Source organism: Oculina patagonica, chromosome 8, assembly GCF_052425735.1.
Source record: "Oculina patagonica isolate OP01 chromosome 8, crgOcupat, whole genome shotgun sequence".
NCBI lineage: Eukaryota > Metazoa > Cnidaria > Anthozoa > Scleractinia > Oculinidae > Oculina > Oculina patagonica.
In genome coordinates this window covers 23,294,897-23,312,009 of record NC_135765.1, presented here as the reverse complement: position 1 = coordinate 23,312,009, position 17,113 = coordinate 23,294,897, and the positions used below count along the sequence as shown (strand labels likewise).

The 17,113-nt window shown below is 40.1% G+C and overlaps 1 protein-coding gene across 1 annotated transcript; it reads right to left on the bottom strand.

The window, feature by feature from the left end:
- Positions 1-3,987: 3,987 nt before the first annotated feature.
- LOC144663560 (uncharacterized) lies at positions 3,988-16,117 on the bottom strand. Its single transcript, XM_078524551.1, has 8 exons — positions 15,969-16,117; positions 13,202-13,274; positions 12,522-12,609; positions 10,679-10,778; positions 9,227-9,810; positions 7,895-8,090; positions 5,928-6,694; positions 3,988-5,011 (listed from the first exon to the last, which is right to left on the bottom strand). The coding sequence occupies exons 2-8, from the start codon at positions 13,241-13,243 to the stop codon at positions 4,320-4,322; spliced, it is 2,469 nt and encodes an 822-aa protein (XP_078380677.1). The 5' UTR covers positions 13,244-13,274; positions 15,969-16,117; the 3' UTR covers positions 3,988-4,319.
- Between the last annotated feature and the right edge of the window lie 996 nt (positions 16,118-17,113).

Genomic DNA, 17,113 nt, shown 5'->3' with positions numbered 1-17,113 from the left:
GTGGTTCTAACGTTTTAAAAGTTACAAGCACTAGGGCTTCATTCGCAGACTTCTGACTATTAACATGAAGTAGTACTCTTTGAAGTGGTACTGTTTATCTTGTTTTACAAGGTGGTTGTTTCAGTAACAAATCTGCCACATTTTTCCATCGCTACATTTAAATAAACCGTAGAAAGGGCGTCATTTCTATGGTCTACAAGAGAGTAAACCTTGGAAAAATATGGTAGATTTGTTTTACACAATACATGTAACGCGAAAAATTTACCGGTGACTAAGATGTCTTAGATGGAAAATCAGTGCGGAGTCGCGCGCGGATGTGACTACGCGTAAGATCGCAGTTTTCTCAGTTTTTCGATTAGAAGCCGACGAAAATGTGGAAAATTTCGTCTAAATGTTCCAGCTAACTTTCACAACTCGCCAGATTATGTTTTAGTAAAGGTCAAGATTTATCACGTATTTCGTAATTTGCCTTGGTTACGATATTTCCATGGCCTATGCTCTCATTGACCATAACTGTCGACCAATGAACAGGCGTGAATTTTCTAACTTATCTTATAAATCTTTAGTCTGCGTGGATAAAAACTTTAATATGCCCCCCCCCCCCGGTTCCAAAAAACCTCAACAACCAGTAAAATGAAAATTACTAAGCATTAACTACAGATGGTGTTATCTTTTAATTTTATGGAAACTTTTTCGTGTTTGACTTCGACATCGCGGTAAGTCTCGTGATCAGTGGAATTGATTGTAAGTCGCCATATGCATGCCGCTATCTAAGCAAACTTTCTTCCCGAATAGCTGATGCTGGCCTTGCTCAGAATCTAACTCGTAATATCCCGGAAATAGACATTTTTGACGTGTGGGGAAAACAAACGACAAATTAAAGCAGCTTAGACAAATATAGTCTCAATGAACAATGCATTGCACAGATCATGACATGATGGCTTTAGAATCGCGCGCAAGACCCCTGAGTTTTTATCCTTCACTGGCTATTAGACGTCCTTAATATATATCCTTTTAAAGGTTTTTAGCTCGATAGCATTCACCGTCTTTAAGATAGAGATTTTGAATTTTTGGAGTTTCACGCCACACGAGATCAAAGATGGCCGCCGGAAGGCTGTCACGTTTTCTTTAAAAAATGCCTCATCCTGCGATTTTTAACAATCTGCATGGACAGTTGAGGTTTTGCGAAAAGTGTTTATGTGAATGTTAACTTGTTCATGGGGGTAATTTGACCGCTTTTTGTAGCAGAATTTAAAGGACCCTAGTCAACCACACCTTTGTTTTTGTTGACATACGGGACTGCGGGAGTTTCGGTATTATGTTACTGTCGGCACGTCATCAAATGTATGCGTAAATCTCCGCGCGGCCGGCTTCCCGCGAAAGGTCAAAAGCAAGGAATCTTAGACTGTCCACAGCCCCTCGATTTTTCAACGCAAAAAAGCAAAAGAAAGCGAGCGCGAGCGCGCGGGGGGCCCCCACCCCCTTGCTTCTTCCGTTTTGCGCTGGCGTCCAGATCTCTCGCCGTTCTCACCGCGCCCTCATTGATCAAAAAAAGACAAAAAAAAACACGAAAAAATAGGGGGCTGTGGACAGTCTATTGTAAGGTCCCCCCCCCCCCCAATTCAATCGCTCCAACTTTTCTAAGCCGATTTTTTTTCCTCGTAGTTTCGCGTTTGCTTCACCCCCACCAACTGCTCCTGGGTCTCCGAGGATGGGAACTGATCAACAGTCGAGAAAAGTTAAAAATAATTACATTGCCATTAAAAGAAACCTTCTTTGTTGTTGTCTCCCTACCCGGAAAGTTAGAATCATAATTTTAACGCATTGTAGACCACGTCATTATGCATTTGTATGTCGTAGCTTATTTACTGTTTTTAAAAATTTTACTGATAACTTCAAAGTTTTCTCTTCTCGTAACTTAACACTTTCAATGTTTTATTGACTTTATTTTTATTTATTCTTTATTTATCAAATCATTTATTTAGTTATCTTAAGTTATCAAATAATTTATTTGTTTACTTTTCTCAATAGCTACTGGGTAATTTGTTTAACTTTTAATACAGACGGCTCTAGTCTAGCCCTTATGATTATTTCAGACAGATAAGAGCTTGTCGAGACAAAAAGCTATTTTCACTTGAATGTCGAAAGTAATTTGCGTTTGCATTAGTTTAACTACGGCTTAGTGATTGGTTAAAAAATCTCGCGCCACCCTTCTCAGCGAATCTCAGGCAATTAAAACTAAAACCAAAAAGAAATTGTGTCTCGCTCGCACCCGTTTTTCCGCGCTTCGCTTCGTGCCGGCTATATGTATTTGCTTCGAGTTTTGATTGGTTCACTGGATTTTCTATGTCCAGTGTGATTGGCCCAGAGCGTTTACTTTGGTTCTGGTTTTACGACAGTCAAATGAAAACTGAACGCGCGCTGTAATTGGCTAATAGTCTGGGGGGGGGGGGGGGACCCGTAATGCCCAACTCTACTAACTACCTTATTATAGGAAATAACGCTTCATGAAATCAACGCGACTTTCAAAAATTCGCGTTAATTTAATAAGTCGCGTTAATTTTTGTTAACGTTAATTTCCGCACCGTTAATTAGGTGAAGCGTTAATTTCCATGACCTTAATTTCCATTATTTTGGCCCCAATTTCTCTATACAGTCCAGACGTTCTTGTCTCCTAGGAAAAGGAGAAAGAAATCGAGTAGAAATCTGCCGGTATCACTGAAATTGTGGAGAACGCTCGAGGCGGTCAGATTCCTTCGCCTAACCCCTAAATTTAGGATTATACGCTTAGTGTTTAAATAAACTTGTTCCTACTGTCTCAACAAGTTTTTTGTGTGTTCGTCGCGTTAATGTCCTTCATTTTGAAATGTTATCCCCTCTTTCGCGTTAGTTTCCTTTATTGGGAAGTAATTTTTCCTTCAGTTTCAGTACCTTAACCTCTAATAAGGGGTGTGCCCACTGGCATCGTGGGCGATTTTAATGCCAGGCTAGTTGGCAAAACGCGGGGAGCGGTGCGGCAAGGACAGCCATATAATAAACTTCTTATGAAGTCAGGGGCGGATCCAGGATTTTTCAAAGGGGGTGGCTGTTTACCAATATTTTTGTTTACTATATTGTTTAAGCCCCAATTTGTTTATGAGGGAGGGGGTTTCAGGCTTTTAGGCAGTTTTTTGAAAATGGGAGCGCAAATTATTTTGGGTCTGAGGACCATATTTCATGGAGCCTGGCTCCATCCCCCTAGGGGGTCTGGGGGCATGCCCCTTTTGAGTTGAGCCTTTGACGTGATTTCCGCGTTCTGGCGCTTTATACAGCTGTCAATTAGTACACTTTTCCTTGATTTTGGCATCTTTCCTCACTTCCTTGAGTTTTCGGAAAGTATAGTTATTGTGAGTGATTGATTTGACGGCACGAACTTACAGGAAAGATCAGATATCGTTGTGCTCACCCACGTGCGTGAATTTTTGCTCTTGGCAAAGTGGCCTTGGGACAACTTTGGCGACTTTGCTTGCTTGTGAATCGCTTCGATGCGAAAAAGCGGTAGAAACTCGCTACGAAATGAAGGGAAAATCATTCTAGCAAGGCTAAAACAATTCTTGAAAGCTAAAGGAATCTATTTTTTCAAAATTATACACATGTTTTGTTACATTAGCCAGAGTTCGAAAACAGGCTGTCGAAAATCTCCTATTATGGAAAAATGGCCGTCCTTAACTTTGAACGGCCGCCTGACTATGAGAGGTGGATGGACATTGTCCTTATTTTCCTATTCTTATTTTCATTTTTCTGGTGGATCAAGGGGGGTGGCTAGCCACCCAATCCACCCCCCTGGATCCGCCCCTGGAAGTCTCACTTGTTTGGGACCATGCCAGGATAATTCACAGACCTTGTTTAGCTTGGTCCGTTCCAAAACTACAAACATCTAAAAAGGCAATAAAAAAACTACAATAAAAGCATACAAAAAAATACAAGAAAACTGTAACACAACTAGCGTACAAAACGAATGTATTTTAATACAATGGCCCAATCACAGCTCAGAATGTCAACGTTCTCGATTCCACCTTGAGTAAGGTAAAGGTAAACTTTATTTATGCAGGGTGGCCCATTCAGCACAGTGGGTGGTATCCATAGGGGCCCTGCTAAATACAATTTCTAAAAATACGTACGACCTTCAGCTTTTAGTTGCCTTCAACTTATACAGTCAGGAGCTAAAAACAAAGCGTATGCTAATGCAACAAAGACCTCTCTTCCATGTCTTAAATTCCCTCAAAAAGAGTGAAGAAAATCTCTTTAGCAACGCGTCTGTTACTGCACTTTATTGACTGTTACGTAACATCGATTGTCCCCAAATCCTTAAACTCGTCCGAACCTTCCTTCTTAACTTGAATACTTGTTTTCAAATCCAACGGAGTATTAACTTTAGAGATGTATTTGTAAACGGATGTTAAATAGTGAAAGGTCCTTGGGGGAAGCTCGCGACTCATGGGAACAGTATTAGCAAAAATTCTTTGATCCATAGAGCCAGTTAGTTCAAATTTATAAGTGCGATCAGTACATACATTCGCCACTTCCAGTGCAAAAGAGAACGTTCCATAATTCCGCCTTAAGAATAAGAGACAGTTTGAGTCCAAGTCTTTTACAATTGTCTCTGACCCAAACATTTTACGCGGGACACCATTCTCAAACAGCACTCCCTTCTTTGTAATGTCAGCGGATTCCTCTTTAGCGCATGCACAGAGCCTGATATCAACTGATTTGTCTGCGCATGACACAAACTTGTTATATTTCGTCTGCCGTATAAAACTTAGAAAAAATACTCCTTGTTTTGGCTGGGCATATTGTTTCATAGAGACTCTATAAACTTCGTCCTCTTCATATCCGTTTGGAGGGACCACGTGTAAGTCCATGGTCGTCATAATGTACTCTCCTTGGAAACGTTTCACAACATTTGTAAATGTTTTTCCAACTAAGCGCTCACAGTTTCCATAACCATGTTTTACACTTGAGTCAGCGTTACCTGAAAAAGGTGAAAACAACCAAAAGCTAAATCAACAGTAATCAACGAAAACACGTTACCAAAACATTCATTCCTTCGCAACCGTTATTTTGATCGTTACGCAACGCTTCTCCCTACTGTAAGCGGGGAACGGAGAGTTGCGTGACGGGCTCAAACAACGGCTCTGGTCACGCAACGCTTCTCCCCACTAACTGTTGGCGGGGAAGGGAGCGTTGCGTGACGACGACCCCAAACAAATCGTGAAGGCTTTATAACTGTTTTATAGAAGATTACTCTTTCCACTTGGTCCGTGGACTTTAAACACGAGAAGAGAATACGGTCCGAAAAAAGATAAAATGCATTTTCTGTCCTTGGACCGAAAACAAGAATAAGTCGAATGACGGTTCGCACGAAACACATGGACGCCGGTTGAGCGTCCATATATCGGTGCAACTATATTGGACATGAATGATATCTTGGATTGTAACAAACCTCTACCCTACCCTAATATAGGCTCCCCTCCCTTCCCCACCTGAAAAGGTCCATTATTCAATGTGAGCACAACACCAACTACAGGTGACCCTATTCGGTGAAATGGTGAAATGACACCAATAGGCCTTATGCACGATAACGTCATAAGCTCAAAATTCATCACCAAGCCTCGTTTACGCAAATAATTCGCAAGCTTTCGCCATTTTCATGCAGTCTTCACGTGGAAATTCTTTTCATCTTTGCTGCTTTGGGAATTCGTTCATGATAATATTTACAAGTTTGCGCTTTGAAAGAGAGGCTTGGTGGTGAGACTAGCCAGGTTGACGTAATCATGCATAAGGGCTATTTAATCGTTTATTTTTTTTACTCCGGTTTGCTTGCGGTAAGCTATTATTTGTTGGTTAGGGCAATACTATCGATTTAACGTCAACATCGAACACCTTACCTTCCATAAACTGTTTTTGTATAGCATCGTTTATTGTTCCAAGCGCAAACTCTGCCAGCCATTTGTGATTGTCTGCGTTGTCTTTGATGTGACCTTCTTCATCAAAACCCTCGCACTTGCACCTGGTCAGCGGAAGCATATACAAGTCTGCGCATGTGCGGTTGGCTGATATGACGGAGAATACACCGGTTTGCAAGTAATCCTGGGAGTTCATTTTCTCAGGATCGTGCAAGCTCATGAGTGCTTTGTGCACGTCTTGTAAGATAAAGAGCCGCTTTTGATTCGTTACCAAAGCGGCCATTCTTTGCGGACCCAGTCTCTCCGCGACGCCATCTGGAACGATCATGAAGAAGGCTGGGTCGAACAACTCTCTCCTGCCTTCTTCTGTGTAACTGAACGGAGTCATTTTGTGGCCATGGTCGGCAAATATCACTGTGAGAGTGTTTGGAAACGCTGCCATGTCGAGGAAGAACTTCGCCAAATTAGCATCTAAGTTCATCATCCGTGTTCCAGTCATTTCATGTCCGGTGTTGAAATGCATGTACGACAGTAAAGGTTTGGCTTTTTCATCGCTTTTCAACGCGGTGTACACCTTTGTGATGTAGTCCATGAAGTACCGACTGAAGAACTCACCATTAAGACACATTTTTGGCGGGTCGTCATAGTGATTTGTCCTGCCGTATTTGTTCACCACAGTGCAGGAAAAATGTGTCAAGCCTTGATGGTCGACGTTCTTCTTGACCACTTTTGCTTGAAGTTCCTTCCACCTGTGATAAAATATGACATTGATTTCTCAAACGCACTTAACAAGAGGGTCTTAAGGTATCGCGGAAGGAAAATTAAAAAAAATTAAAAAATCCACACAAAAGTTTTGGCTCTCATGTAAATGTGTTCTCAAATAAACCTTAAGTTGCGCAACACCATAATTGCAAACAAAATGCTGACGTTGCTTATTATGGTCTATATGATCAAAACAAAATTCAAAATTACAATCTTTATTCAATAAGCTTTCAGAAAATATATACTTTATTGGGGTTACCATTGATGGTTTGCACACAATTTGAGTTGGAACGAAAAGGCCAATTTTCCTTCCGTGATACCTTAAGGGGTAAAACGGGAACTGGGCAAATGTTCACTGGGAAAATGCGATTTGGGTCACTGGGACTGGGAATCACTAACAAATTAACTATAGAGCTGGGAATGGGATTTGGAAAATTGGGAAAACGATAGGCTTGAAAATAGGATTTGGGCACAATCTGAGCTCCGAAATGGGACTTTATACCTTTCCCCACCTTTCAAGACCCTTTAACAATTTAGAATGATCTAATTTTGGCAAAAGGTTACAACGTTTTAGCTTACTTGTCTCATATGAGAGTAAGGTGTCCAAAGAGAATTGCGTTCGTTTTGCTAACAAACAGTTCGCTTACATTTATGTTCATGCTACCTTTGGCATTCTAAGGGACGGACCATTATTTTCTTGGAGGGGGGGGGGGGGTGGGATGAAAAATTTTCCTCTGCAAACTTTTTTTTTTTTTAGTTTATGCACCTCTGCAAACATCGAAATTCGAAATTCTTACTATTTTTTGTTATACATATACTCCCCCCAAAATTTTTCATCCCCCCTCCAAATAAATAATGGTCCGTCCCTAAGAACGGGGAATACACATGAATTCACATCATTCGTGCTATCTTTGACGTTTCTAGAACGAGGAATACCCAAGTTTTAATTATGTCAATGCGAACTGACCTAAGACGGTGAAGAACTGACTTAGGATTAGTGAAACAAATCGTTGGCAAAACGACCGGTTACTCCCAAAACACAACACAATGACCCGGGCCAACCAGCACAGACCGCTCGATCCAGAGTCCAGCGCACTAACCAATTTAGGACTAATTGTCTTGAGAGCTCATTGACTGGAAACCGGCCGATTCACCCCACTGTACCATTTCTCTTCTACCACTCTCACCTCGATTGGAATTCTGAATCCTCACTAGGCACTTCACGTTTTTCAATGTCAGTTAACGCACTTCCCCAACGATCGTACCAACAAAGGTCCTCCTGAAAGAGGGTCTGGTAGCCCCACTTCTGGAAGGTCCCATACAACACCTCCACGCCTAAAGGAGCCTTTGTGTTCTTCCCTGAGGCACTGATTTCATTGTCGTCTAAAAAAAGGAAATCTATCATGACCGATACAATACATAAACACGATTTTAAACGAAATGAGTTAGTAATCTCCAGTATGAAAAAAAAAATACCAACTTATTGCTTAAGTCACCGACAAAAGTGGTTACTTTTCTTGCTGTCCTTTTCGTTTGAAGTTGAAAAGCCTGATTAAAAAAGTTAAATACGGCTTAGTAAAAATGCTTCTACAGTTTCACAATATTTTGAGTCATTTTCCTGATGTATGAAATTACCTTCACACTGAAAGAAACCTCAAAATAATAGTTTTCAAGGTACAGGCACACCTAGTTTTCGACACAAAAACATACTCGATTTCAGACCAAAATAGCAAAAACCACAGCCCTTTTTAAGCCCAAAACTGCTTGAAAATCATAACTTGGGGTCGCACATACCTATAGTACATTGGTATGTGCCACATCAAAAGTACAGTTTTTAACCATTCTTGGTTTGCAAGTGATGTCATTGATGCCACTTTGGTGGTCACTTACAAAATAATTCTAATAATATTACAGTCAGCTCTCTCTAAATCGGACACTGTCAGTAACGGCTCCAACTGTTTGTCTTAGGGAGGTGTATGTCTTATAGGGAGTTATATGTAAATGACTGAAAAACCGGCAGGGACAGGACCAACACCAGGTGTCTGTCTTAAAGAGGTGTCTGCTAAGAGAGAGTTCACTGTAGCTTCCTTTGATGTAATGTATATGAAATGATTTATATATGAACTGCGGATGTATATGAAAGTGATAAATGATCATCGCAGTGAATTTCCAATTTAAGCAATTGGAATAAAGAAGCCTGAAAAAAGTCAGGGCTTCAACGGGATTCGAACCTGTGACCTCCATGATACTGGTGCGATGCTCTACCAACTGAGCTATTGAAGCCACACATTGGGAGCGAGGTCAATTGTGAGTTCAAAATATGAACTCACAATTGATCACTTTCATGTAGCTTCCTTTGTTTGGTCTACCCAAGTTACATGGCCACCAAGCCATTGTCATCTCTCAGGATTGGTTGCAAACCATCGACAGTTTATGTGGGAGAGTACCAGTACCACCCCCTCCCTTGCCTTAATGGGTGCGCTGAAATCAAGAATGGCTGCAAGAGATGCTAAGCTTACCTTTAAGAACACCAGAGAAAAATGGCCTCAAGTTTTCAAATGTCTGTTGACCAATGCTCTGGACAAGTTCAAAGTCCAGGGCGGTGGCCTTGATGTTGGGATCCTGCACAATCTTGCGAAGAGCCTCCACAGCTCTTGGAAGAATTCGATAGAAATGCGGTCTCGATATCGAATCGAGCATAATCACGTTTATATTGATAGCACCTTTACTTTTGCCATCCTCGACTTTCTTGAGTATGGGTGGAAAGGATAGTGCTTGAAAAATACTTCCACATCTTAAGAACAGGAAACTGAATCCCTTTTCCAGGTTTGTATTAATGGCTTCCTGTACTGCAGCAGTTAATGTGTCCTTTGGTAAAGATTTCCAGTCGCTCACGGCTTTACCAAGTTCTGGATTGACAGAACCAATTTGAATGTCTGATGATCCACAAACTTTAGCGTCACATAACAGTTTATTACCCTCCGCCTCTGTTACTTGAAATGTACAGATATCTGGATAATGAGTCTCATCACATTTTCGATCCTCTATCTGCCCTGGCTTTCCATAATGTTTATAAATTTGTTCTAAACCAACTTTGTCTGGCCTAAAAGAGATTTGAAAATGACTGAGAAACGCAAGATACATCATTTGAAATTGACCACTCTCGGTATTGCACTGGAACTAGCTTGCAATGGAGGCTTATGCGGGTAATCTTTTCAAATGCAAATGACACGACTCGCTTTTTAATGATATTACCCCCATATTAGCCTCCATTGCAAGCTTTTCCAGTCCAATACCGAGAATACAAAAATGGTCTATTTAAGAGGTTCTACTTTGTGCTACTAAAGATACTAGATTCTCAATATTTTAATTAACAAATGTTACTCTTTAGAGATGATTGAAAGGAACATCATCTTTGCACCTATGTAACAAAAAGCAGACCCACAACATTTATTTGCAACCTTCTTAGAGTGGTTTTCACTTGAGTGTCGAAAGTAATTCGCATTTGCTTTGGTTTTGCATAACTACGTGTACCCTTATTAATCAGCTTTAAACAATTGCGCACCTTCTCAGACAGTGAGAAGTAAAACCAAAACCAATTGTGACTTGCTCCCACATATTTTCCAATGCTTCATGCTGGTTACAAGTATTTACTTCAAGTTTCGATTGAATCACTGGATTATAAACACACTTTGTGATTGGCCAGAGTTATTACTTTGATTTTGACTTAACAACACTCATTTAAATATAAACTGCTAAAAATCTTGGAGGTTTTGGTCCAGTTGTATTCAGTCCCCCCCCCCCCTTTCTTAGCAGAAAAATACAAAGCTCAAAGGGCCAAAAATATCCCCCCACCCCCTATGAGCACCCCACTTTTACTCTGCCTCTCCTCCCCCTTTTCAGTACCACTGGTTCAATTTATGCACCTCTAAATAAGTGTTGTAAATCACTAAAACTTCACCCTCTCGTACCTGTGAGGTTTGCATTTGATTTCAGATTGTGAATCTGTAGTTTCATTGATACTAGAGCTACTGTGTAGACCCAAATAAAAATGATGATGTCCTGAGTTTCCTAAAACACAAATAAATTAATTGTTTATCAGAAGATGATCGCAGATCTCCTTAGTGTGATTGTGTAGTTCCAAAAATTATCCATACCTTCCCCACAGAAGGCATTTTTCTTAAGACACCCCCCACCCCTCTGGAAATTCCAATTAAGCTTCATACATTTCCTTCAAAGTTTCTGGTCTCTGAGACCCCCCTCCCCCCCCCCCCCCCATTCCCAGGTATTTCCAATCACTTCTAGGGTATGGATATTTTCTGGAACAACACAATAGGAATGCCTATTGGCATGACTCCCACGGGGGGTACTCGGGATTTCAAGTGAGGGGGATGATCGAAGGATTTTTTGGGTTTGAAATCTTCGATTCCGGGATTTTTTTCGGTACGAAAATTTGGCAAGTATATGTTTGGGTGGCTTGATTTAAGTAGGGATTTTTTTGGATATTAAAACAATCTTACTAAAGATTTGTGGTAGTGCCTTGGCTGCATAGTTCTGCGAATAAAGTACAAACACTGAACGTGTTTCTAATGTTTTTCTTTGTGTTGTATCTGCAGATCATTTTCCCTTTCTGAAAAATTTAATGGGTCAGAAATTCGGCATGGGATTTTTTGGGGGACTGATTTTTGGTCCAGGCATTTTTTGGGGTTTTGTTGGTAGCCCTAGGGATTTTTTTGGTCTTGATTTTACCCCCATTTGATCATCCCCGTCACTTGAAATCCCGAGTACCCCTCCTGGGGCTTGACTATGGCAGTCAGAGGGCCAATAACTCAGATAAACCAATCAGGTTTACTTACTATTTTTCTGAATAATGGACAAGGTACTGTACCATATGTAACAGATGAATTATCTACATCAGGGTAATACAAACTGGCCTAAACGACTACTACGCTAGGCTATAAAACAAGAGATCAAGCTTGACCCCTGGCCTAGGGGTGTTGATAAAACCTGTGACAGTCAAGCAAGCGTGACAGCCATCACACACATGTCATTCTTGACGGTCACAGGCCTATCATGTGCACATCACACGATCATCACTTGTCCATCACAGAAAGATACAGCAATTATCAATTACCATTGTTTATGACTAAGATAATACCGTAATAATGGGAAATTAACAAATCCATTACTATTTTTTAGTTACCCTCAAATGCTCTTGGGTAAGACACTTGACTTCGATAGTGCCTCTCCCGACCCAGGTGTATAAATATGTCCTGGGGAATTTTATACTAGGAGTAACCCTGTGTTGGACAAGCATCCCATCCAAGGAGATATAAAAATTCTCCTTGTTGCCATTAGAATTAACAATTGGTTCATGCTTAAGTAGCATGCATAATCAAGTCGTAGTGCAGGCAGGAAGTTTAGAGAGCACAAAAGGAGCATAAGAGTTGCTGGAGGTGATAGCTGAGAGCAACTCTAGCTTCTTGAGTTCTCTCCAAACTTCCCAAGTGAACCATAACTCGATAGTGCACAGCTAAAAGTATGAACCAATTGTTTTACAACATTGCCAAAACAATTTTAACGTGTGAGAAAAATTCTTGCGAAGTGAATTTCTCATGCTATCAGCGTGCACTTTTGGATTATGGTGCAAGCTTATGTACACTGAATTGATTGTGCAGCTCTGCTAGCCATGTTATAAATAACTATTATTCTACTGAAACTGGGAAAAGCCCTGGCCTGATGGGCCTCTACGCTCAAATGCAGACTCAACCATGTTGACCCATTAGGCCCCTAAACAAATGCAAAGAAACTTACCTAGGAAATAACCTTGCACTAAAGGAATTAGCTGTAACTGTATTATAACTCCAAAACCTAGCAGCAGTGCTAGGATGGTTAGAAAAATCTGTTTGGAAAAGAGAATAAAATACAGCCACGAAAACATCAGTATAAAACATCTTAGATTTTTTATTAAAAATAGACTATAGAAAAAAAAATTGTTCAAAATTGCAGGACAAGTCCTGTAGGGCACAGCTATCAGGTAACTAAAAAAAAGTTACAATAAACATATAAAATAATTATTACAATGAAAAGGAGTTCACATGGATAATGATAATGTGTTTGCATTCTTGTTGACTCACCCAAATAAGATCATGCGATGATTTATTTGGAAAGTTACAACGAATTGCACAATTTGTCACATACAACTGAGTGCAAGGGGTATCTATAAACAGAATTATACAGTCAACTCTCTCTTAAACGGACAGTGTCCGTCTTACAGGGAGTTTAGTTACAGTAAAATGACTGAAAAATGGCAGGGACGGGACCAACACCAGGTGTCTGTCTTATGGAGGTGTCCGTTTAGAGAGCTGGCTGTATTCTTCCAAAAAAATTGTTGATCATATTTATGATCTTAATAGGGTCAGTAACATAGAATCATAATTTACACTTCTAGTAACACATGTTTTTTTAAAAATTAAAAGTATAAGACAACATACCAAACGCCTCCGATATAGTAACAAACGTAGAAATCTAGGCATTCTGAGACATGTTGATCAATACACACAAAACCTGAAGAAAAGTACAGGTGTAACTTTGTAATCAGTAACTTCCCAAACTTGTAACTTTATAATAAGTACTATTTTCAGATCTCAAATTACACTGTGGGGAAGCATAAGTGATAAGTATTATTGGTCAGACATTTAGCATTTCCAAGCAGTGATTTCCTTTTCAAGCACAACTGAGTAGCAAATGAAAGATTCTACATGCCCCTCTAAAGCATGAAAGAAATGCCTACCAGGAATTTACCCATTTTAGAAATTAATATATAATTTACCGCAAAAAGGCTTGAACATTAAAATATACTTTTAACAAATTGGAAATATTTCCATAAAGCACCATACTTAATTATACATACAAATTCATACTATCTTTCATAAACGAAAGGAAGTCATGAATTATTAGTATAAAACTGAAAAAAAATGTATGCATATTTAAGTATGGGGTTATTCAGAACTCTTGCCTTTTTGCTGATTTTGGAATGGGTAGAATGGAAAACTCACCAAAGGGCAGAAAGCTAAATAGATTAAAACTAAAAATACATTTTTTTACACTATCCATTCGCGATCAGAACAGAGCAGACAAAATTGTATGCATAATTTATTATGGGATTATAAAATTATGACTACAGAAATCCTGCCTTTCACTGAGTTTAGAAAGGGTGAATTTGAAAATTTGGCAAAACGCTTGAAGTAAAATAGATTTACATTTTTTAATAATACACAAGGCCCAACAAGTCGTCACCCTCCACATGGGGCGACAAAAAACGACTCCAGTTGAGACACAGTCGGGGTTGAGATTGCAGTCGCTTTCCGTGTATCAGCTGACATAAGCTTACATGTGTCTTATCGCCTTCAAGCATATAAATTTGATAATATCCAAGAGCACACTCGAGAATTTTAAAACTAGATTTTTAGAGGATACCGTACTTATCAATTAGGATTTTAAAATACCTCCTTGGGCTAAAACAGACACTGTTCAATTTCAAGGCAGGACTCGGGCTTAGTATATCGGTCAGTGTAAAACGCAGACTGCGGACTGCAGACTGCAGACCGGGGGTAAAATGCAGACTGAGGGTAAAATGCAGACTGCAGACTGCAGACCAGGGGTAAAATGCAGACCGAGGGTAAAGTAACGAAATGCGATTCACAAAGCCTTTTTCCCCGCCGGTTCCAAAGTTCGAAGGAATGTACGTCAGGCAACGTTTCGCATGAGCGAACACGTGAATGAACTGGCGATATTAAAATAAATTTTATGCCGACACAAATGTGTTCAAATTTTACTTTTAATTTCTACAGACTTGTGAGACTTAACTTTTAATTTCAAGTCTTCTGCATCTGTTAACTGGATGAAACTGAATGGTTTACAGCCCTTTTAGCCTGTGCCCTTTCGGGCCTGTGCCCTTACGCGCACGAACTACAATTACGTCACATCATTTGTACCGCTCGCTAAACATAAAAGCTTTGTACCTTTTATTTTTATGGTGTTTTATTACGACGGTTGGTGAAGCAAAGCCTTTTTTATAACTTAACTGCGGAAAGGTTTAATCTGTGCCAGTTAAAAACACTTGAAACATTGAAAGAGCTGTGGCCGCGGTATAATATGAGATTTGCTGTAAACGTGATCTTGCTGTGATCGGCATGGTAAAAAAATATTTTTTCTAAACCGTTCACTTTCATCTAGTTTACAAACGTAGATGGTTGTAAACTGAAGTTTAAGTGTCACAAAAATCTTTCAAATGCCTTTGCTGTATCAAAAAGTTAAATTTGATGAAATTTAATTTTGTCGGCATAAAATCTATTTTATATGACATTTATCACCAGTTCATTTTCGTGATCGCTCGTGCGAAACGTTGTCTGACGTTCATTCCTTCCAAATTTGGAGCCGGCGGGGAAAAATGGCTTGTGACTCATATTTCGTTACTTTACCCTCAGTCTGCATTTTACCCCTGGTCTGCAGTCTGCAGCCAGTCTGCAGTCTTCATTTTACCCCCAGTCTGCAGTCTGCAGTCCGCAGTCTGCGTTTTACACTGACCACTTAGTATATAGGCCTACACTACAGGCCTACAGCTTACACCCACTAAACCTCCCAGTAAAAGCTTAGTTTTACATGTAGAGCGAAGGTAAGCTCAAAAATTTAAGCTTAAAAATATATACTTACGAAGAAATGTGTGGGTAAAACTTTCGTATAATAACCTTAACCACTTTTTTGGGGGAACATCAGCCGGTGGTTATTGGGTGATGTGCTTCTAAATAACAAACATCAGTTTTGGGTCACGGGCAGTCTTGCATCATACTTGGATCCAAGCAACTCGTGCAGTTTATTTTAGTACTAGTAATTTCCCATCACCTGTTAATTGTAACTACTAGTTGGTTTTTGCCTAACGTTAGTAAAAGTACGAACACGCTAGGTACAAAAAGGGATCGCGCAGAGGGTCGAGTTTTATTGCTCAATTGCTTAGCTTGCTAGTACACGTTACACCTGGCTTCTACACATATTGGCAGTTTTTCCTTTTCTCACATTTTGTATCTTCACTGCAATGGCTGAAACCGACGGCAAATCAACTGACGGCCTGAATGCGGAGAAAAGAACGCCGAAGTGCCCGGGCTGCAAACTACCTCATAATGTTCACTCGTTCGGTGACCCCGGACGTTATTGCAGTTCATTATTGGCCTTAAATAAGTTCGGCTTTCATTTTTTACTTACATGAAGCTTGTTGCCCCAAAGTCACTTGTTTTTACCGCCAAAATCACTCGATCATCAAGCCATGAAATCGATTTTCCAGTTTCTGTTTACAATAGCCACGCCACGCGAGCTGACAGAGACACTACACTTCTTCTTACATGGAGGGTTATGCGATTCCTTGTGCGATTCGTTAGGTTTCAATCTTCCTCGGTCTAATACCCGATTCCCTCTATAGCGCGCGCCTGCAGGGAATCACGGTAGTTGTATTCATCAAACCACGCACGAGACTCAGCAATGTGCATCGATGCTAAGGGTGCGTTTCTTTGGGAAAATCCAAAATTGGATCATTGATCTCAGATCACACGGATACTTTGCTCCCAAAGAAACGAAGAATCCGAAAACGGATTTTTTGCCATGACAACCCCGTAAACACATTTCGCACAGAACATAAAATATCAGCACAAATTTATTTTTCGTCGAATGTATCCTAGCTAAAATAATTTAAGCATACAAAATCTTTTACAAAAACCACACGTCGAAGTAGATCTTCTTTAGCGTTAAGCACAATGTGGCGAGAAAGCATCTGAGAGCGAAAATGATTGCGAAATGATCAGTGCAAATTTCACTCGTGACAATTTCAAAAGGATACAACTTCCGTAGGCACACGGTAGCTGTTCTAGAAAACCTGTATCCCGTTTAAAATGATACTTCATACCTATCTGAAGCTACCGTTTCCTTTTATCGTGAAATATTTTTGTATTTTGATCGAAATAACCACCTAAAACTCTCCGTATGGCAGTGTTTACAAAGAGCGAACCTATATTTTCACAGCAAAGACCGCTGGGCCAAGGTACTTTTTTCGAATCCTTTCCCAAAGAAACGCACGGATCATGAATCCTAAAAATCCGGATTCAGATATGATCTGATGTATCCACTCGAAGTGTGGATTCTTCAGATCATTGATCCAAGATTAATCCATTTTCGGATATAGGTAAAGAAACGCAAAATCCGTTTTTGGATCAAGAATCCGGATTTGGATTTTTCCCAAAGAAACGCACCCTAAGTCTCGCGCGTGGTTTGATGAATACAACTACCGTGATTCCCTGCAGGCGCGCGCTATAGAGGGAATCGGGTATTAGAAGGCCTAGACAATTTTTAACCAGTAA

Bases quoted from the DNA above. Each gene is read 5' to 3' on its own strand.
- LOC144663560 (XM_078524551.1), bottom strand. From the start codon at position 13,243: ATGCCTAGATTTCTACGTTTGTTACTATATCGGAGGCGTTTG. The intron at 8,091-9,226 runs GTAAGCTTAGCA...TCCTTTTTTTAG, and splicing joins TTTCTCTGGTGTTCTTAAAG to ACGACAATGAAATCAGTGCC. The intron at 6,695-7,894 runs GTGAGAGTGGTA...ATTTTATCACAG, and splicing joins GATTCAGAATTCCAATCGAG to GTGGAAGGAACTTCAAGCAA.